We start from the raw sequence: 22,528 nt of genomic DNA, 5'->3' as shown, positions 1-22,528 counted from the left end.
TCTTACCTCACAGTGTGAGATAGCTTTGACGAAAACCACACAACGATGCAATTAAAAAAATACAGACATAAGCTCTTAATACATAGTATATAACGAGTAATTTTGAATTACACATTTAAGTCATAATTGCGCATAATTTTTTAAGCACCTTTACATATTTATTACTTTGCCCGTAGTTTTAACAGAATAGGATCTGCCGTGGCCAGGTCATGACCTAAAAAGTTGATTTAAAAACCCGAATAGAAATAAAATTTATATTATACATCGCGAAAGTTACTATTATATTACTGTTTATAGAGTCTGTAAAGTTTTGACACCACTACTATTTTTATACGTATATTTTAAAATAGGAAGATGATCATCGTAGCATTTGTGTTTATCATATTGTGTGGCTATGGGGCTTATTGGGTTGCTGGTTCGAGACGATTGGACAGAGCTACAGCAACGTTGCCCATGCCACCTTCCTTACCTCTAGTAGGAAATGCTATGTTTTTTATCGGAAGCACAGAGAGTAAGTTTTTTTCATTATTTACTTGCTTAAAATTAACTCATAGAATATTATAATTATTTCATTACTTAGTTTCGTCATGGAAATAGTGAATTCAGCAACAAGTCTATATAGTTTTTAACTATTTTTTTTAATAAAAAAAAAATCTAGCCATTGCATTGTATGATAAGGTAAATAAGTACCTACATACTAGATTGATCTCAATGCTTTGTAAAACTGTTTGGCAGTACAATATAGCTATTAGCAAATCGCATAGAAAACTTAAAGTTAAGGGGACTACATGAGCTAAATGCAAGTTTTATAATGCAAAAAAGTATATGATCCAATGCAGTAAACCAAATGAAAAAAATATATGATAATCTTCAGGATACATGCTAAGTATTTGTTATTTTGAAAACATGATGTAATTAATTTGGTACGATAGAAAAAAATCACAAAGTTACCTCTAAAAAGATCTTTTAATCAATAATAACTATACTTATATACGTTCCATAATTCTGGTTTTTTGTCAGATTATTCTACAAGCAATATACTATTTAACCTCGGTTTCACTTTTTTAGTAAAATCAATAGATTTTTTTTAAATCCGATATTCTTATTTTCGAACAAAATGCGTACGCATGTGTGCGTAAACGCCGTGTACAGAGTACAGACAATGCCGGCCGAGGCCTGATGCTATACAGACGTGTCGATCTTTTCGCCGCATCATTCATTACGTTACGAGATATTTTTTTGTAATTTTAATTGTAAATTCATTGTTTCATGTTTTCTTATAATAAATTTTATTCTTTCTTGTAAATAAATATATTAAGTTAAAATAGTGTAGTAGTAATTAGGCATTTGATTTTTAATAATATTTTTTGTTATAAATTTTAATTGTGTAAATATGGGAAATAAAGTGAAACGCGTGAGGAAAACTAAAAAACGTTTATATAAATCAAGCGCCGAACATACATATGAACGATATTAAAAGGTAAGAGTATTTAATTAGTAAACATATTTTTTTTTTTATAAATTTTGAATATTGAAAACATCTATTAGAAAAATGTGCAATCAGTTCTCATATAATCAGATTTTTCGAGCAATTTTTAATAATTACGATAGAGTATTTGGTTAAAGGAAGGAAAACATCAATTGACTTTCATGGGGATCAAGTGACTACATTCGATCCCCATGAACTCGAAACATTTTTTTTTCATTATAACTACTATGACATATTAAGATACATATTTTTTAAATACATAATTTTATAATTAATAAAAATGTAATTACTAACATATATTTATTTTTTACAGAATAAAGAAAGTTGAAAACAATAACACGGAAGCTATTTATATTGCGTAAGAGTTTAATTTTATCGATTGTTTATAATAAGAATTAAAGTTATGTATGAACTAATTTTAATAATAATAAAAAAAAGTAAAGTCGTAACAAAAAAAATGTAATTGTTGTGAACCAGAGAACTAGAATATTTAGAAGTGTCATTTGTACGTAATTCATAAATTTAAATTTTTTTGTAACGTCCGCCATATTGGATTGAATATAGCAGCAATTCATGAATCGTGCATTGTCATCGAGATTAAATATGTGTGCCAACTTTTAGCTGAAAGTGGGTGTAATATTTATTCCAAGATTCCAGGACATATGTAATAACATTAATACATACAAGTGAAATTAAATAAAATTTTTTTAAAAAAAATTAACACTAAATGTTTTTTTTTTGTAGTACTAAATATAAATAAAAATATTTTAAGTTTAATTAAATCAGTTTTATTTTTTAATCATTTTCGAATAACAGTCAAAAGCAATACAAATAATTCTAATATCCTATCTATTTTTATGAGATTTATGATTAAACCTATTATGATTAACCTTTCATTCATCAATGATTCAACCAAACCGAATTGACAACATTTTTTTCTAGTAAATATTTAGATTTTTTTTTTTTAATTTAATATATATTTTTTCTTTATGAACCAATATTAATAAAACGAACAAATACTCCGCTATATGTTACCCCACGGTCACTACACTACAGATTTCGAACACTTACGATTTTATTATATAAATATGAAGGGAAATGGGGTAGGTATAATAAGACACGTCTGCACTGTTTGACAATGTTTTTAATAATGAATATTAAATAATCAAGTAAAGCTGTTCGTTGATTGAATGAGTGGTGAGCGAATGTGAATGAGTGAAAGATTGAATAATATAATGAAAGAGAAATCTATTATGTATAGAGGCTTGAATTTTTGTATATTCCAACAGTCCCCCTCAAAAATACAAGTTAATATAAAATAACAATACCATAACATAATTTCTTTCATTACTCATTTTTACAAATAAAATACTAACTATTTAGTTACATAAACCATAGTTTTATTTATTAAATAAACTCATTCCTTCATTTACTTGATTAACACAAAACATGAATTATTTTTCAAAACAAATTTAAATTCTTTCTTAATTCTATAAATCTCTTGGAAGGTATCGCTTTTGTGAACATGTCAGCTAGTTGATTTCCTGTGGAAATAGGTTCTAGCTTTATTATTTGATTAGCGATTTGTTCCCTAATAAAATGATATTTTATATCTATGTGCTTAGATTTTTTGTGATTTGTGGGGTTATTGGCAATACATATACAACTATTATTGTCTTCAAATATTACAATAGGCTCTGTTATTTGTATAGAAATACTATTTAACAATGACCTTATCCAGACTCCTTCTCTCACAGCCTCAAAGAGAGCCATGTATTCAGCTTCCGTTGAAGAGACGGCGACAGTATTTTGTTTTCGTGTGGTCCACGAAATTGTACAATTATTAAAGGCCTTAAACAAATAGCCAGTTGTACTTTTTCTGTCGTTCTCGTCACCTCCCCAGTCGGAATCTGCATACCCACTTATTATCTCTTTATATTCAGATTTTTTATAAACCAATTTTAAATTAATTGTACCTTTAATGTATCGTAAGAGATGTTTTAAATATTTCCACAACTCTTCGTTATTTTTAGATTGATATCTACTTAATATATTAATACAAGCACAAATATCTGGCCTTGTGCAAAGCATTGCATACATAAGGCATCCTATAACATTTTTACAAGGTGCATCATAGTGAGTGTCTGAATTTAAAGCTACAAAATTGATTTTAGAAGGAAAAGGTGAATTCGATGGATTACAATCTTTCATAGAAAATTTATTTAGAACATTTTGCAAATATGTTGTTTGATCTAAAGAAATTGTATTAGTTGTTCTTTGAATTCTAATACCAAGAAATAGTTTTAAGTCCTTCAAATCAGTCATTTGAAATTTTTGCATTAAACTGTTTTTAAACGCTTGTAATAAATTACTATTTTTAGTAGTAATAATTAAATCATCAACGTACAGAACTATATACACGTTTTTATCTATACAATTTTTATCTAATATGTACAGACAAGGATCTAATTCAGAGTTCTTAAAACCCATTTCCTTGAGAATGAGATCGAACCGTGCATACCAACACCTGGACGACTGCTTTAGGCCATATAATGTTTTATTCAATTTACAAACCTGGTTATTACTTGCTAAAATACCTTCCGGTACTTCCATATAAATATTTTCTTTCAATATACCATTTAGAAACGCGGTTTTAACGTCCATGTGGTGTAAATGTAAATCAAACTGATTTGCCAGTGCTAATATAAATCTAAAAGTAGTTATCCGAGCCACTGGTGCGAACGTTTCGTGATAGTCTTGTAAATATTCTTGAGTGAAACCTCGAGCAACCAACCGAGCTTTATAACGTGTAGGTTCACCAAATTCATTATTTTTAATTGTAAATACCCACTTGCAACTTATAATATTAACATTTTTCGGTCTAATAACTAATGTCCACGTTTGGTTGCTTCGAAGCGACTCAATTTCATCCTGTATAGCGTTCAACCACTTATCAGAATCGTGCCTATCGAAGATATTCTTATATGATGTAGGTAAAGATTGCGTATCATTAAAAAGAGATAAAAATAAATCAGGATCGTGCATTTGCTTATAATTCTTTGGGGGTAATTCTCGAATTCTTTCGCTACGTCTTAAATTAGTGGTATTCGATGAACCGTCCAACGAATTGTCATTAAAAGAATCTTGTTGTTGATCTATTTTTAGCTTTGCCGAATCAATTTCGGGCTTACTAAATTTTGAAAGGGTTTCAATGTTGTCACTACTGCTACGTGTAGGGCGTGATTTTTCAAAGTTTAACTCGTCAAAAATAACATCGCGAGCTATAAAAACTTGATTATTTTCGATATTGAATAATCTATAACCGTTTGCATCGTAACCGATCAATATTGACTTGAAAGATTTCTCATCAAATTTAGTTTTTCTAGCTTTGTTATGAACGTATGCAGTAGATCCAAACATTTTTAAATGATTTATTTTCGGCCTTTTACCATGCCACATTTCGTATGGTGTTTTATTTATCAGAGTTTTAGTGGGTAGTATGTTAATTAAATAAGTAGCTGTTAAAACAGCTTCACCCCAAAATATTTTATTTAATTTCGCACTTGTAACCAATGTTCGAGCCATTTCGGTTAATGTACGATTCATTCTTTCTGATACACCATTTTGTTGTGGGGTGTAAGGAACCGTTAAATGATACATTATCCCTTTGTCAACACAAAATTCTTTGAATTCGTTTGAAAGGTACTCTCGGCCATTATCGCAATATAAATTAACAACTTTAGAATTAAATAAATTTTCACATTTTGTTACGTAGTCTTTCATACATTTATATGCTTCAGATTTAGAATGCATCAAATACGTTACTGTATAATGAGTAAAATCGTCAATAAAAGTAATAAAATAATTTTTATCATCAAATGTAGGTGGTGTAATAGGACCACAAATATCGGAATGAACTATAAAAAGTGGCCTATTTCTGACTGATTTATCTTTTGATTTTGCAAAGGGCAACCGCGACTGTTTACCAAGTATGCAAGACTCACATAATGTATCATTAGGCATAATATCATTAATTAGGTAACTATCATCAATTAAGTTTTTTAGAATGTTAAATTTATTTTTGTTTAAGTGACCTAGACGCTTATGCCATAGTTCGTAAGATGTAGAAGTTTGAGACAAATTTAAATTATGTTGAGATCGCGTATGCACTTGAAAAACTAATTTAAATAAATTATTACTGATAACACTCGATACTAAACACTTGATACTATTGTTAATATAAACACTGTTATTTTTAAATATAACAACCATACCTCCTTGTTGAATACGATATACAGATATTAAATTACATGGCACGTCCGGCGCATATAATACATTATTAATCGCCCCTTGAAAACCTAAAATTAGTAGTGACATTTATTGTACCTTTACCAAACGCTTGAATGCTTTCATTGTTCTTAGCTATACCAATTTTAATCGGTGTTGTGAACTCTGAGTAGGGAAAAAATAATTCCTTACTATTTACAACGTGGTCAGTTGCACCCGAATCTAAAATGAAAACAATATTATTAATATGATATTTATAAGAATTTGACAATTTACACGTTGAAAACATAAATGCGAAACTGTCCTCGTTATCGTTTCTGATTTGCAAAGCGCTCGCAGCTGCTGTTTTACTGCCGCTACTACCTCCATTTTGTTGTAACTTTTTGAAAAATCGACAATCCTTCTTCATATGATTTCGTCGTCCACAATAATCACAATATAATTTTGAAATTTTATATGATGAATTTCCGGCGTATGACTTCTTTTTATAATAATTATATGATTTCCTTTTATCGAATCCAATTTTGTTCTGCGATTTGAATTTATTCGTTGATGTATGTAAAACTTTGAGTTCTGTCGTCGTGGTATTCTTTAGTTTGACTTCGTGATCTAGAAGACGAGTTTTTACAAAAGATAGATGCAATTGTTCCTCTCCAAGTGTTTCCAGTGCCGTTATAACACCATCGTATGATGTGGGTAGAGTTAAAAGTAAATGTGATATTTTATCCATCTCATCCAATTTTGCACCAGCCGATATTAATTCAGTAATGATATTATCGAAATTGTTAAAATGTTCGAATAGTGTCACATCTGGCTGTAGTTTCATATTAAGTAACTGTTTACGTAAAGCCAATTGAGTCGCTAAGCTCCTCCGCTCGTATACTTTGTCTAGTTCGGCCATTATGGATTTTGCAGTAGAAGAACCTCTTGCAAAGCTTAAAAATGTGTCACCCAAGTAATCTACAATCGTACCTTTTGCTAGCATATTCTTCTTAATCCACTCATTATCTGGTATTGGTGGTGGTTCTTCGTCAATAACAGGCAATAACTGCATTTCTTCTAGTAGTGACCTTATACGAAACTTCCAAGTACTATAGCGATCACCGTTAAATTGTTGTATATTTCTTTTACTTCGCGAATCCATTTTGAGTAACACTTTTACTATTAATTTTAATTATTTAAACAACTTTAAACATGACCTGGGCCCATAACCTGAAGGGAAATGGGGTAGGTATAATAAGACACGTCTGCACTGTTTGACAATGTTTTTAATAATGAATATTAAATAATCAAGTAAAGCTGTTCGTTGATTGAATGAGTGGTGAGCGAATGTGAATGAGTGAAAGATTGAATAATATAATGAAAGAGAAATCTATTATGTATAGAGGCTTGAATTTTTGTATATTCCAACAAAATAGATCATTAAACTTTTATAAAATGTTAAAAATTGGTATGTTTCAATATTTAGTATAAGAACTAATTGTGGTATAATAATATAAATAATAGAAAAAAAAGGTTAAAACTAACTGTCTATTTTATTGTATACAAAATATAAATAAAAATATTGTAAGTTTAATTGAATCAGTTTTATTTCATAATCATTTGTTAACTAACATCGAAAGAAATAAAAATAATTCTGTTGTCCTATCTATTTTTTATGAGATTTATGATTGATCTTATGTCGCTCGGTTTGGCGCCATCTATTAGAATATTTGGGCGTAATCTCGTTACCTCGCTTAACCCTTAGTACACGGGCTTGCCGTTTTTGTCGATTTTGTAAGTGTGTGCGTGCGATTCTCAAGGGCACTTAGCTCTTGTAGTCCTCTTAAGGTAGAAACCTTTACTTTTACTCCTTCTTCGATAGATTACGACATAAGTATATGTTGTGAGTTTTTACTCGCAAGTCAACGATAGTTTTTGTTACCCACATGCCACTAAAAATAATACAGTTTTTGTAATTTTTTATATCATCTACGTGTTCTTTGATTTTATGTCTAATAAATCGTTACAATTTCATATAAAATAATGTAATGCACAGAAATGGAAAGTGAAATGGAGGTCAGGAGGTGAAGACAATTTTAATTTTAATTTCTTGATAGATTTATTTCATTTCTATCTGTCATTTATTTTACACATTTAAAAATAATTAGAAATGCATATGTGCAATTATTTAATATGCACTATATAATTGTGTAATGTTGATAAATATTATATTCACCTCTCAGCAAATACAATATGTTGTAGTTGCGCGTACATCGCTCAATAAACTTAAGGTCACGAACTGTTCAGTCAATATATACAAAGTTTATGAATTATAGTAATATATATTTAGAAATATATGAAATTTATAATTTATAATATGATATTTATAAATGTTTATTCGAGATGACGTGATTAATTGATTGAATTAGTGAGCCCGGCTAAGCCACTTCATAAATTTGGTTGAGCTTCAAATTCGGGCAAGCATCCTGAGTTTATACGAGTATTTAAATAATAATAATTACAATACATATAACATTGTTAAATATTTAAATACAAAAAATAAACAAAATAGAATTAAGAATTAACAGATTGCAAAATTAGAACATGTCAAAAAAAATCTACAAATAGTAGGTAGGTTAGTATGTACATATAGGTAATAAAATTTAAGTGTCTGTTGGTAATATTAAAATATTTCAACCCTGACACTGGCAGAATTGCCAACCTATTGACAGAAGCCATAAATATAATGAATAATAATATTAAAATAACCACTTTTTACTAAAAGCATATGTTTGTATACACGGTACATATACCGATATAACATTTTTTTGTTCTGTTTTTGTATGTCTGTCTTTCTGTCTGTCTGTATGTTCAGGCTAATCTCTGGAATGGCTGGACCGATTTTGACATTTATTTCACTGGCAGATAGCTGATGAATAAGGAGTAACCTAGGTTACAACAATAACTTTTTTGTAAAATTCAAACGCGCACGTAGTCGCGGGCACAGCTGGTTTAATTTAAAATTCTTGAATTATTTCTTTATTAAATAAGTAGTAAATTTTATATCTTTATCGTTTAATATTGACAAAATATAATCGAACGGCGAAACTTCAATTAAACAAAAATATGTGCACTTACTATTAAATAATACAACACTTAATTAATTAATCATATTATTTTTATTACAACATTATATATATTTACTTGGTGGTAGGGCTTTGTGCAAAAGCAGTCTGGGTAGGTACCACCGACTCATCAGATATTCTACCGCCAAACAGCAATACTCAGTATTGTTGTGTTCCGGTTTGAAGGGTGAGTGAGCCAGTGTAACTACAGGCACAAGGGACATAACATCTTAGTTCCCAAGGCTGGTGGCGCATTGGTGATGTAAGGAACGGTTAATATTTCTTACAGCGCCATTGTCTATGGGTGGTGGTGACCACTTACCATCACGTGGCCCATTTGCTCGTCTACCGATACCATAAAAAATATATTATTAAACCATAGTCACATATTATTAAAAAATATTTTTATATATTTGCATTTATATGCAAATACATGTTTATAAATAGCCGCATGTGTTTTTAACTTTTAACTTAATCAAATTTATTTATTATCAAATTTTTATTTTTAACTCAATTAATTTCACTTAATCTTTTCCTCAGAAATTTTAAAAAGCCTCAAATATATCGCTTCGCTGGCACAGAAACATAAAGGTGCAGTAAAATTGTGGTTGGGGCCAAAGTTATACATTGGTTAGTAATATAAATCAATTATTTCTTTGTAAAAATATGTATATACATACATCTGTTTATACTTTAGTATTTTATACTAGTCAATATTTGACTTGAGTCAAACTCAGTAAATAGAGACCTTTCTGATTTACAGCGATTGGAAACCCGGAAGATGCCCAAGTAATTTTAGAAAATTGTCTCGACAAAGACGAGGTTTATCGGTTTTTACGTCCTTGGCTTGGACGTGGACTCTTCATTGCTCCACGTAAGTACCTACTTATACCTGCTAACTAATGTCATTTAAACGCAAATGTGAAATATATTAACCTTGTCTTGATCTCATTATAATATGATTGATGTATTACAATTAATATAAAAAAATATACATTACTGTTAATACCTTATAATAAAATTAATTAATTAAATAACGTAAAAAATTAAAAACTATTATTAACTATTCGCTTATAAGACATTTCGAAAAAAAAAACTAAAAAATCTTTTTTTTTAGTTAGTCTGTGGAAAGTTCATAGAAAAGTATTGTTACCGATTTTCCACAATAAAGTAGTGGAAGAATACTTGAGTGTTATTTCAACACAAGCGGACGTGCTCCTTGAAAGGATCGCAGACCAATCGGGAAAATGTGAATTCGATGTACTGAAATACATTACGGCTTGTACCCTGGACATTGTATTCGGTAAAAATATAACATAAACTAAATTAATTAATACTAAACTAGTGGAAAACATTTTTGAATAACAATTCGAGTAGCAAATTATTGACCATCCACATTGTCTAATTCGCCATCACATCAATTTTGAAGTGCGGTTGATTTAACTAACTAGACATTTATGAAACCAACAATTTTATACTTAGTGTCGTACAAATTTTGTCTGATGTACAGTATCCTAAAAGTAAAAGTAAAGTATCAGTCTGGAAATGAATCACTGCTGGACTTATGCCTCCTCTGAACCAATACCGGTTAATGAACATGCGGCGTTTCTCATCCACTACTCACGGGTTTCCTTAGGATGTTTTTCTTCAATTATTAAATTATAAGCACTTTCACTTTCTTTAAGTAAATTCAGGGCAATTCAGTCATATTTGCCCGGGTTTGAACTCGCTGTCTATCATATCAAGGATTTTACAAACAATATTTATGAATAACAATATTCAATAATTTCTCAGAAACTGCAATGGGCGAACGAATGGACGTTCAACATACTCCAGATACACCTTACCTTCGAGCACGTCTCATCGTCATGACGATATTAAACAAACGCTTCTTTAAAGTGTGGCTGCAACCCGATTTTATTTTTAATCTAACTCCTTACGCTAAACAGCAAAAAGAAAATATTAAGCTGACGCATAAATTTACTGATGAGGTTAGTCATTTATGTATAAACATTAAGAATAAAGTAATTTTGAATATAAATTATATTTTAGTGCATAATTGTGACATAGCCTGAATGAGATCGAGGGCCAAAGACTTCACTTTCTTTTCGAGCAAAGGAAATATATGATAAACAAAAACCTAAGTTTTTGTTTATCACATATTAAAACTATAATATACAAAATTAGTTGAGTATTCTTTTTTTCAATAACAATAAATGTTTGAACATATTTCTCAGGTAGTGAAGAAAAAACGAATTGAGTATGAGAAGAAAATGGCAAAAAGTAACAGTCAAACTGGTATGATTTTTTTTAAACTTTATTCATTAGGTTTAAGGCCTAAATTACCAGTGCTTATCTGGTCATTTGTTTTTGTAGTTTGAACTAGTATTCCTACAATGCTTAAAATGTATCAAGTCCAAGTTAAAAATCTTTATTCAATATAGAAGTGTTTACACTTGCTTATTGATAGTCAAAAATCTACCACCAGTTCGGAATTTAGGACCTCGGACCTGAGAAGAACCGGCGAAAGAAACTCAGCGCATTTTGCATGTACAATGATAATTATATTTTAGTTATTTGAAACAGCCTGGAGGCGATCATTTCATTCCCAAAGCGTGCAGTCAACTAAAAAGTCTTTAGTGTTATAATATCCTTTAGCACACAAACGCTCTTTAACGATTCTTTTGAATTTTATAATTGAATAATTTTCAACGTTTTCTGGGACCCTGTTGTAAAAACGTATACATTGCCCCAAAAAAGAGTTACTAACCCTGTGTAATCGGGTACTTGGAGTAACAAGTTTATTCTTGTTCCTAGTGTTAATAGAATGTACGTCACAATTTCTGGGAAAATCATTTATGTTTTTGCGTACATACATAACATTATCAAAAACAAATTGAGAAGCGACAGTCATTATTTTAATTTCTTTAAATTTACCTCTTAACGAATCTTTTGGGCCCAGGTTATAAATTGCACGAATAGCCCTCTTCTGCAGTACAAAAATAGTATTAATGTCAGCTGCATTACCCTAGAGTAGGTAATATTTTTATTAAAAAATATTTTATTTTAATATTTTTAGTAAATAATCTTAATTTTTATAACATAGGTAGGCAGACTGATAACTGGTCTGCCGGATGGTAAGTGGTCACCACTGCCCATAGATATTGGCGCTATAAGAAATTTTATCCATTCCTAACATCGCCAATATAGCCCCAACTTTGTTAACTGAGATCCTTGTCCATATGGTTAAATTGGCTTACTTACCCTTCAAAGCGGAAATAACTATTTTAAGTATAACAGCTTCACGGTAGTATGACGAGTGGGTGGTATTTACGTTGAAGGGGTTACAAAGCCCTTACTTAAATGTAAAACTGTTTTAGGGATAATCGTCTTAGGAACAGGGTCATATTTGCAACTTTTACATTACTCGGTGGCTTTTTTAAGTATATTAATATAGTGTTAAAAACAAAATTTCTCACCTCTACCTAAGTATTAAAACTCAGCCAATACTCGACATGTATAAGTGTAAATGTAATAAAACTTTTATTTGCATGTTACAGCTACTAACAAATAAACCATGCTTTGTAAATTATCCATTGTACTCAGATGTCTCATCTCCTTGGCTTATTAGATTTACAACTAATTTTATCGAGTAGCCTTGAATACAAACATAACATAATAATAACCGCTATGCTACAAACTATTTAATTCTCTACTATATGTACGGTACAAAGGTTTTTCTAGCATTAAATATATTTATATAGTACTTTAATATTTTTGTTCTTTTCCTCATGCTACCTAAATTGTTTTTTCGGACAAAATAGTTTTTTTTTTGAATATTTAAATTGATTAATAATTGATTATATTGATGATATCTATCTTATTGCCATTATTATCGAATGTCAACGGTTCGATGAGATTTAAATAAAACGTATTCGAAAAAAATAATAACTTATATCGTCTACGGATGTCTCCGCGTCGATTCGTCATAGGCTCACACCGATACGTTTAGTAGAATATACGTGATTAACGTATAAAGAAAAATATATATATATTAAATAACATAAGTATACAGGTTTCCATTATCCATTGGACAGTGTACGCTGGGGTCTCCTAAGTAGAACAAAAATTGGGATATAAGGTTTTAGAATCCATTGATATTGAAATTGTTGAAATCCTATATTTCTCTCATTTGAACACTCATACTCATTTTAACATCATGGTATATCGTATCATCGCAATAAAGTAAAAGAACATCGTCGAATAAAATTATTTTGTGGTAGAAAAAATAATTTCGGAAGACATAATAGGGTAAAGGGGCCCTGAGATATGTATTGCTTAGGGGTTCCGAGAAGATTATGGTTAATCCATTTGTGTAGGTAATTACAGAAAAGTAGGTAATTTCGTAGTATTCATCAATATAAGTACATAACACACTGTATATAAATAATATTAATAAACATAACACTTACCTAATATGTAGTGTATATAAGACTGAAGAAAACAAAGTATAGGAAAACAACCTCGTATTCATATATCAACCATTCTAACTTTGTCAAGTATAGTAAAATACAAACATAACGTCATGTAAAGGTACCTATCGCAAATAGAACGTCACATCGTAAACAAACGCGCATCACATTTTGTCAATGTAGCGTAAAACAAATATTATCTAAGACATGATAATTCTGGAAACTAAATGACAAATACCACACGCATGGGCGATTATTTCAGGCATGATAATTCATATACATACCTATTATTTTTCTGTAAAAGTGGGTAGTTATTGATTTATTTCACAGCTTCATTAGACAATATTTTGAAGTTTTTAATTTAAATCTCGAAAAACGCCTTCACCTTCACTACAGTTGCATTGAAACCATTTTCTGAAATTGTTGTATTATTTACTCCATAAAAGACTTTCTTACAAACTCATACCAAGAAAGGCTGTAAAAATAAATTTTTAAATTACGAAAGCTTTACAACAAAATCGTTGTGTTTCTCTCCTCGGCTTTTCAGAGGTTTAGGTATTTTCTTTTATTTTTGTTCCGATTGTAGTTTTTATTTTGACTTTCAATAATTTAGTTGAATGTTATTCTATGTTTTAAGTTGATTTTTTGCAGTTTTCTCATTTTAAGACAATGTTTATACTTATATAAATAACTATTTAATAGACATTAATTCAGTTGGACAGCCTCAGAGTGTACTCGACATGCTATTCGGACGCGATATCGAGTTTACAGATGAGCAATTAAGGGAACATATTGATTCTATCACGATTGCCGGCAACGACACAACCGCACTGGTCATCGCTTACACCTTCATTTTACTCGGTATTCATCAGGATGCACAAAATAAAGTCCTGCAGGAGTGAGTAATAACATATTTTTATTTAAAAATATATTCACCAACATAATGTGTACGTATACAACTTGCTCGAATTAATTAAAATTCAACTGATTTTACAAAAAAAAATTTAAGCAGACCAACAGTTTTAATCCTGTTGAGTATAATAATAATAATGTTAATATTTTTTCCGTCTTTAGAAATAATATCCGATGAGAATCTAAGCTTAAGATTAACATAAAGTAACAGAACGAAAATTTTAAAGACAAATTAAACACATGCATACTCAGTGATGGTTGTCTATGTTTGAACCCGCAGACTTTCAAGATTTATAAATATTCTAGAGAAATTAAATAATTATATACAATCAAATAATTATATGACAATAGGTACTGTATAAATCATGACCGCTTGGAATGGTGGCAAGAGGTTTGTGGTGTAATGGAAAAAGCATTTCCCTGTTGAATGGTAAAACCATTCTGTGGGTTAAAAATGAACATGTCCACTTGTCACCAGTTATAATTTTAGGAAATATATTTGCTATCGTTTCGAATGATAAAAATAATTTTCGGTATTTGTAAATTTCAGACAAAAAAATATTTTCGGAAACTCTAAGCGAGGAGCTTTAAAAGAAGATATTTTTAAAATGAATTATTTGGAAAGAGTGATCAAAGAAAGTATGCGTCTTTACACGGTTGTTCCAATCATTTCTCGTAATGTTCATAAAGACATTTATTTGCGTAAGTTTTATATGTTATTATATTTCTTAATATGTTATACATTTATTTCGAAAACAATTACAGTATCGATTTAGTGTCGGTTCCTTCTGCACTTACCAAACTATTATTTACTTTTTTTTATTATACTTATTAAATGTATGATTATAATACTAAAATACATATATCTCGTTTTAGCACACAGTAACGTGACAGTCCCAGCGGGTACCGGAGCGGTTGTGGGTCCTTTTGCAATTCATCGATTGCAATCTGTTTGGGGACCGAATGCCAATGAATTCGACCCGGATAGATTTCTACCAGAACATTCTGTTGATCGACATCCTGCCGCCTTCCTTGCTTTTAGCTTTGGTTCAAGAAACTGTATAGGTAACATAGTTTTCACTATGTATTTCTTATTGTGACGATAAAAATATAATTCATTTTATTATGATTTATTTATTTATTTTTTACATACAGGTAGAAACTTCGGTATGTTAATAATGAAGAGCATCATATCAAGTTTTATAAGGTCGTACAAAATAGAAGCAAACGAAGTGGGACCTCTGAAAATAGAAGTACTCTTATTTCCTATCAACGGCCATCAAATCAAAATAACAAAAAGATTGCCGTGAGAAATTTAAAATGGAATTAAAACGATAAAAACGTAAAAGTAAAAAATACATATATCTATTAAACAACTCTGAATTTTTACTTTTATATAAAATGACCTTTATTTTTAACAAAATGGTTAAATACTAATTATACATTAAAATATTATAGAGCTATCAATTTGATTCTACGTAATAATAAGTTGCTGAATTCAGTTATATAATATATTCATTAATTTATTACATTAATAGATTAATTAATGCGGAGACACACGAATTCTAATTTGACCGAAAAGGACAATGAACCAAAGAATATCAATAATTCGTAAATGTCTTTAAATTAAGATTAATTGATTATAATCAATTAACCAATATAAACTTCAGTTTCGGTTTTTTTTATGATATAGGTAGGCGGACGAGTAAATGGGTCACCTGATGGTAAGTGGTAGACCCCCCGCCGTAAGAAATATTAACCATTCCATTCATACCACCAATGCGCCACCAACCTTCGGAACTAAGATGTTATGTCACTTATGCCTGTAGTTACACTGGCTCACTCACCCTTTAAACCGGAACACAACAATATCAAGTATTGCTGCTTGGCGGCAGAATATCTGATAAGTGGGTGGTACCTTCCCAGACGGACTTGCACAAAGCCCTACCACCAAGATAAATATTGATAATTTTTCTGCTCGTTTCTCTCTAGGCTTACTGGAAGAGGTACTATCTTAGCTATGAGCAAGTTTAATAGTATACAATAAAAAGTATTTGTAATGTATTGTAAATAATAAAAGTTTTATTTTCATTTAAAAAGTTTTAATTGAAAACTACGATTCGTTAGTAGTATTCATAGAAGGTGCGGTCATAAGGGAGGGAGGAGGCTTTGAGGTGCTAAAGTCAACGGTCATAAATTCATCGTGGTCGATAACGTCACGAGAGTCATCCACGCCGCAGGTAAGGAACTTATTGTATAGACTCATGTCCACGAAACCAACTCCACAAGGACGGTCTATCAGACGTGATGTCATCATGCCTTGAATGTATCCGGAACAAACGAGGACCGACCCCAAATCATCCTGAATATAAAATAAATGAATTTTATTATATGGTCTTAATTTTAGTATCGTTAAAATGACTACTTTATTAATAACACGGAATTGATAACAATTAAAATATAATACACATTGCATTACGAAACAAGTTCTTCAAAAAAATATTGACAGCATACGCAATATTATCATAGTTCGGTTACGTCTGTGTTAACTTCCAAGTAAATTGTTTATTTTGTGTATAAGGTGAAGATTTAATCAAACAAATGATACTTACTGGACATAGAGCTCCATGTTTTTCCGACTGTTGAGAAAATAATATTTACATTTCTTTTATAACTTCGCATTTATTTTGGAACCTGTATTATATTATTTATTGAAACAAATAAAAACTAAAATAAATTGAAAGCTAATATTTGACTACGGAATAAATAGCGCTTTGAAACGCGGAGCAAGGTATTACTCTTCCGAATTTTTTATCTACTAACTATTCAACAAATAATAAGCAGACAACTTCTAAATATTTAACAAATAAGTAGATAGACATGCTTGCATGCGGCCTTGCTCAAAAGTTTACTTAGATACAGTACATTTAAGAGTAATTTAGGATTATTAGTGTTATCATATGAAGGCATCATCAAAAATTTAGCACTAGACGGTAATGAAACATTACACAGTAATGATAAATTATACCATGTCAACATGTTGTATTTCTTATTGAATTTCTAATGGGATCTCAGAAATTATGTAAGAGTCATTCTCCAAACTCGTAATTATAGTACATTCCATACCTTACATTTCGGCTGTTGCATACAAAGATATTTATCTTCATTATTCCACATTTCCATGCAACGATCCTTAGGTAGTATGGTAACGTCAACACGGTAAGAGCGAATAAGTAATGGTATCAGATAGCCCTGCAAAATAAATAAATTATTTTATTATAATTAATAGCTACAAAAATATTTGAGACATGATTTAGTGGATATCATAATATAATAAGTTTGTTTCTTTGATGAAAGATTGTTTTTTTTTCTGTTTTATTTCATCGATTAAGGCGTTCATTCGAATTATAAAAAAGAGCTTTGATTGATTGTCATCAACGAGACGGCTGATATGGCTTAAGCTGACATAATTTTAAAAGTATATCGGAAGTGTGTTGCTGAATTAGATTAATTATAGATTTTGATCATGTAATTAGAAAAGTCCGCGACGCCATTTCTTACTCCCTACCAAAATAAATAAAACGCTAATTTTAAGCATTTTCTTTAAATTAAAAAATACATTTTGCAATTTAGGCCAGTAGGCTGAATGTGATATTTAAAAAAATCAATAATTTGTGTTTTTTTTTTTTGTATTACGGTTGATATCTTTATCCACTTAATAAATAAAACCTTATTAAATCGGAGACAAGAATCGTACAGTGTCACCGTACTGACGAACAACATTTTAATTAAATTAGAAATGAAAAAGAATCTTACGTTTCTTCTACTGCCCCAGCCGTAATATCGGCATGTTGGATCTCCTATCCGCTTGTCTATATCACCAATAATACCATACCGAACCCGGTTTAAGACAAATTCGGTGTTAGGTTCACGTTTGTGAAAGGAGAACTGTTGATTTAGGACCAGTAGTGCTAAGTTATCCGGAGAACACGCCTGCCATCGCATGGTGTGATTATATCCTAAATGTCTTGAATATTTTAATTACACAGCTTACAAAGTAGTGGGATATTATAATAAATATTCTTTGTTCAAATAGGCACAAGAAAACACTTATGAATCGTCATGTCACGTGTTGAAATAAAACTTTAAGGCTACCACCGCTTCGGAAAGTAGATTCTTCCGAGAGAAGAATCTGCAAGAAACTCAGTAGTTGTTATTGTAGTAACCGAATTGACTGTCGCTTCTCAAGTTTTCATAATCCAGGGTGTAGAGGGTGCATAGAACCGAGCGATAGATTTTTGACAATCAATATGAAAGTGTTATGCTTCAATGTTGGATAAAGATTTCGAATTTGAATATACTACTACTCGTGTGCCGCGTCACCTTTCCCATGAGCAACATCATGGGCTCTTTTTTAAATCTTAATAATAATTTAAATAACTTTAGTTTTATTATACATAGGTATACCATATGATACTTTATACTTAACTTCGTAAGGCAATAATTTTTTTTTTTTACGTACATATCATTTCATGGAAACATTATAATTTAATAATTACTGCCAATATCTAAAGTTAGTATGCACCTACCCTTTCTTTTGATAGTTACACAATTTGTCGCTCTTAATTTAATTTTGTATTGTTAAGTTATTGTTTAACAATACAATGCTAATTACTTACACACGATTATAATATTGACAGTAAGTAGATGTTATATTATAGAGTAAAGTCGGGTGTACTAACCATTGTCAAATATTGAATACAGATAAACAATTCATAATTAATCGTCAACCACCAACTTAACAGTTTATTCGGAGAAGTCTTCGTTATTACTAGGATAAAGATTAAAGTTTCCTCACCTTTATGAATGCACAGATGTTGCACTACGCGACCAGTGCCAGTATTCTCTAGAAATCTATGTGTACCAGCAAATATTTTAAATTTATATCTTTCTCCAAAAACGCAAATTGCTGGTGTTAGCACTACGTGCGCTTCTATAAGTGCGCCCACGCAAAACAGCATGGCGTGAGATAAATAATGTACCTGTTAGACATTTATTATTATCAAATGTCAAAATATTCGCAAGCACAAGACTTGAGCTGAAGTATTTGTCATAAAAAACTAGTACTTTAAATAAATGTAATATAAGAGTTACTTTTCTGCAATACTTAACGTATTTCAATAATCTAAAGCCTATATAGGTAATAGAGAGCCGAGATGGCCCAGTGCTTAGAACGCGTACATCTTAACCGATGATTGCGGGTTCAATCCAGGCAAGGACCAATGAAATTTTATATGCTTAATTTGTGTTTATAATTCATCTCGTGCTCGGCGGTGAAGAAAAACATCGTGAGGAAACCTGCATGTGTCTAATTTCAACGAAATTCTGCCACATATGAATCCACCATCCCGCATTAAAGCAGTGTGGTGGAATATGCTCTAATCTTCTCCTCAAAGGGGGAGAAGTCCTTAGCCCAGCAGTGGGAAGTTTACAGGCTGTATATGTTATATAGGCAAATATATATCTGTAGATAAATGATTAGAAACTGATGTTAGTTTAAATTTATTGTGTATGACCTATTTAATATTTTACTTGCATCAATTATTAGTTACTACTTACTATAAATTGACCTTCTGTTACTTTGGCAGGCACACCTTGAAAGCCAGCCGCATTATTGAAGTCTATGTCAACTATAAAATGATATATTGAAAATATATTTAATTTAATCAATTACATTTGATATGAGGTATTATTAATATATTAATTACGCATAGTTGCGATTCCTCCAATCTGTCCAGCGCCCATATTTAAATATAGAAAATCACCAACCAACTACGTAGTTACAATATTATAAGTGATAAAACAGCATGAATGCACGGTTGAATGCTTTTATGAGATCACGATAACAATTTCAAAACATACATTGTTATTTTCTTCAATGGCCTGGAAATTTCGCAATTACTTATTAGGAACCTACATTCGTTCAACGCAGTAAATAATAATTAAAAATACAGCAATTGCATACTCAGTTTGAACTCGATTGTAGTAGGTAGCTCATACAAATACTGTAAAGCTAAACTTTTTCATATTAATATTAGGGTCAGGACCAGATTTTGCATTAGGCAGCGTAGACAACGGATCGACTCAGGGCCCCTAGGTTATAAGGTTATAAAATTCCTTATTACTGAAATTGTTAATGTCAAATACTTCTCTATTTCGAATAGGGCAAAGGCAAATTGCACATCTTTGTAATAAAGCAAAATAGTAATCCCAAAAGCTAAAACGTATCTATAGAAATAAAATATACAAAGTGAAATGCGCGTTATTTATAATGATGGACTACTCCGAGCTAAATGTGTTTTAATACACATACATATTTTAATATTTAGGTAGCCAACCGCCAACATCTTAAGCTACCACATCACATAAATGCTAATGCTAACGCTAAGCTCATTTAATTAAAAAAACAGCTTGTGGAATAAAAGAGATATAATGCAATAAAAGTTTAAAAATAAAAGAGTTTATCGAGAAATTTTAAGATTTTTCCCCTTCTAACAAGATTCGGTTTTACTTATTTATTTACATGTGTAGGCAATTGGCAATTAGGCCAATTGATGGTAAATGGTTCACTGTCCATAGACATTGGTACTGTAAGCAATATACATATAATCAATGCACTACCAACCTTGGGAACTAATATATTATAGTTACCCTGTGTCACTCAGCCTTCACATGGGAAAACAACAGTACCTACCTAAGAATTCCTATCTATTTCGCGGTAGAATATGATGAATGTGTGTACCTGTTTAGGGCTTACACAAAGCCCTGCCCATGGCTTACACTAAGTAACATTCGTAAGTAATACCGAATAGTACCAGCCCAAAAAAAAACGAATCGATCTATCGTATGGACGTATCCATGCGTTGGTGATTCGTCGTTTTGTTTAGCGTCAGGAAATGTTATATGGTTTTAAACACTTTAAATATTTTGATTACATTTTAAGCATGCTTAAACTCGTGTCTCTGCAAAGTAAAATGCAAATATTTATAGATCTTAATTCTCGCAAAGACTCTTTACTTAAGCCATTAGCACTATACTTAACTACTACACGATTGCAATAATAAGAAACGTTTCGTCATATTCTGACAAAATACTCATAATATCTATTAATATAAACCGGTTAAATGCAATGTACCTAATATTGTTAAAAGAACATGTTAAAAAGTCTCAATCGATCAATATTTTTTTTGGCATTTAGATTTACTACACTAATTACTGCATCAATGTTAGATTAGTTACCATCATCATCATCACGGATGCTTTCTTTAATATTAATGCCTGTGCCTCAATATCAGTGTGATAATAAAAGAATTTAATTGGTGGTAGGGCTTGCTTCTCCTCTGGGTAGGTTACTATGATCGTAGGCAGGGTTTTTTTTAGGTACAAACTAACAATATCCTATACTGACAGTCATACAGGAATTTACATTTTATCAAAATAAACAAATTCAACAAACTTCAATAACTATTATTTAAATGAAATTACATTGGTAATGTTGTTATTTTAATTGTCGTTAGTCATTTTATTACAATATATTTGTTAATAAAATATTTATAAGTGAAAATTGCCAAATATATTTATTTACAGTCAAAATAGTCTAATAGTCTTCATTTAAACTACACAATTTGCTGTAAACTATACTTAAAAGTAATTAAAGGCCAGGGTATCCAACCTGTACAAAAGATCTTGCCTGTGTGACTTAAAATACACATTAATTAATTGATTCGCAAATAAATTCAACAATTAAGAAAAAACTTAAAAAAAAACCGCTTAGGTTAGTTAGGTTACTATATTTTATCAAAAACACTGATTTGAAATAAATTGTCTCATAATTTTAGAATAACAATTTGTATATTTATTTAATATCATACCTACTTTATATACCTTATTAAAATTCACATTAGTAATCCTAAATATCAAATCTGTATTTGTAACATCGTTAAACCATCAACAAAAAGTCAAACAACGGTTTCCATATTTCTAATATCAGAAATTATTCCTTAGAAACCTTCCTTCAAAATCTTTTCTTTGTGCTAAAAACCACAATTAATTAATTTACGTTCTTACCTACTTATTGAAACAAACAATATAAAATATGGATATGTTATTATTGGTATTATGTATTTATAAATTTAAGAATAATTGCAGTTGCCTCACAATATAGGTAGACAATGCATACTCACAACAATATTAACAATTAA

General features: G+C 30.5%; 2 protein-coding genes across 3 annotated transcripts; one reads left to right on the top strand and one right to left on the bottom strand.

Annotated features, from left to right (window-relative positions):
- Positions 1–209: 209 nt before the first annotated feature.
- Positions 210–15,598, top strand: LOC125069866 (cytochrome P450 4c3-like). Of its 2 annotated transcripts, none has more exons than XM_047679466.1 (10): positions 210–511; positions 9,424–9,513; positions 9,647–9,757; positions 10,001–10,186; positions 10,678–10,874; positions 11,121–11,181; positions 14,070–14,253; positions 14,818–14,969; positions 15,144–15,332; positions 15,423–15,598. In XM_047679466.1, the coding sequence occupies exons 1-10, from the start codon at positions 355–357 to the stop codon at positions 15,575–15,577; spliced, it is 1,482 nt and encodes a 493-aa protein (XP_047535422.1). In that variant the 5' UTR covers positions 210–354; the 3' UTR covers positions 15,578–15,598. The 2 variants fall into 2 exon arrangements, with proteins under 2 accessions (XP_047535422.1, XP_047535421.1); XM_047679465.1 differs by having other exon boundaries at positions 14,058–14,253.
- Positions 15,599–16,380: 782 nt separating this feature from the next.
- Positions 16,381–20,072, bottom strand: LOC125070118. Its single transcript, XM_047679819.1, has 7 exons — positions 20,036–20,072; positions 19,887–19,957; positions 19,126–19,309; positions 18,084–18,286; positions 17,394–17,519; positions 16,880–16,906; positions 16,381–16,629 (listed from the first exon to the last, which is right to left on the bottom strand). Exons 1-7 carry the CDS (start codon positions 20,070–20,072, stop codon positions 16,381–16,383), a joined length of 897 nt encoding a protein of 298 aa, XP_047535775.1.
- Positions 20,073–22,528: the final 2,456 nt, after the last annotated feature.

This window comes from Vanessa atalanta, chromosome 16 (assembly GCF_905147765.1).
Source record: "Vanessa atalanta chromosome 16, ilVanAtal1.2, whole genome shotgun sequence".
Taxonomy (NCBI): domain Eukaryota; kingdom Metazoa; phylum Arthropoda; class Insecta; order Lepidoptera; family Nymphalidae; genus Vanessa; species Vanessa atalanta.
The sequence above is the reverse complement of the archived record's forward strand: the minus strand, read 5'-3'. Positions and strand labels throughout refer to the sequence as shown.

What these genes read in the sequence shown, in the direction of transcription:
- LOC125069866 (XM_047679465.1), top strand. Translation starts at nt 355, where the DNA reads ATGATCATCGTAGCATTTGTGTTTATCATATTGTGTGGCTATGGGGCT. An exon ending in TACCCTGGACATTGTATTCG is followed by an intron (nt 10,187 to 10,677) that starts GTAAAAATATAA and finishes ATAATTTCTCAG; the next exon opens with AAACTGCAATGGGCGAACGA. An exon ending in CGCATAAATTTACTGATGAG is followed by an intron (nt 10,875 to 11,120) that starts GTTAGTCATTTA and finishes CATATTTCTCAG; the next exon opens with GTAGTGAAGAAAAAACGAAT.
- LOC125070118 (XM_047679819.1), bottom strand. Translation starts at nt 20,072, where the DNA reads ATGGGCGCTGGACAGATTGGAGGAATCGCAACTATGC. An exon ending in TGGAGGAATCGCAACTATGC is followed by an intron (nt 19,958 to 20,035) that starts GTAATTAATATA and finishes ATCATTTTATAG; the next exon opens with TTGACATAGACTTCAATAAT. An exon ending in GCTGGGGCAGTAGAAGAAAC is followed by an intron (nt 17,520 to 18,083) that starts GTAAGATTCTTT and finishes TTTATTTTGCAG; the next exon opens with GGCTATCTGATACCATTACT.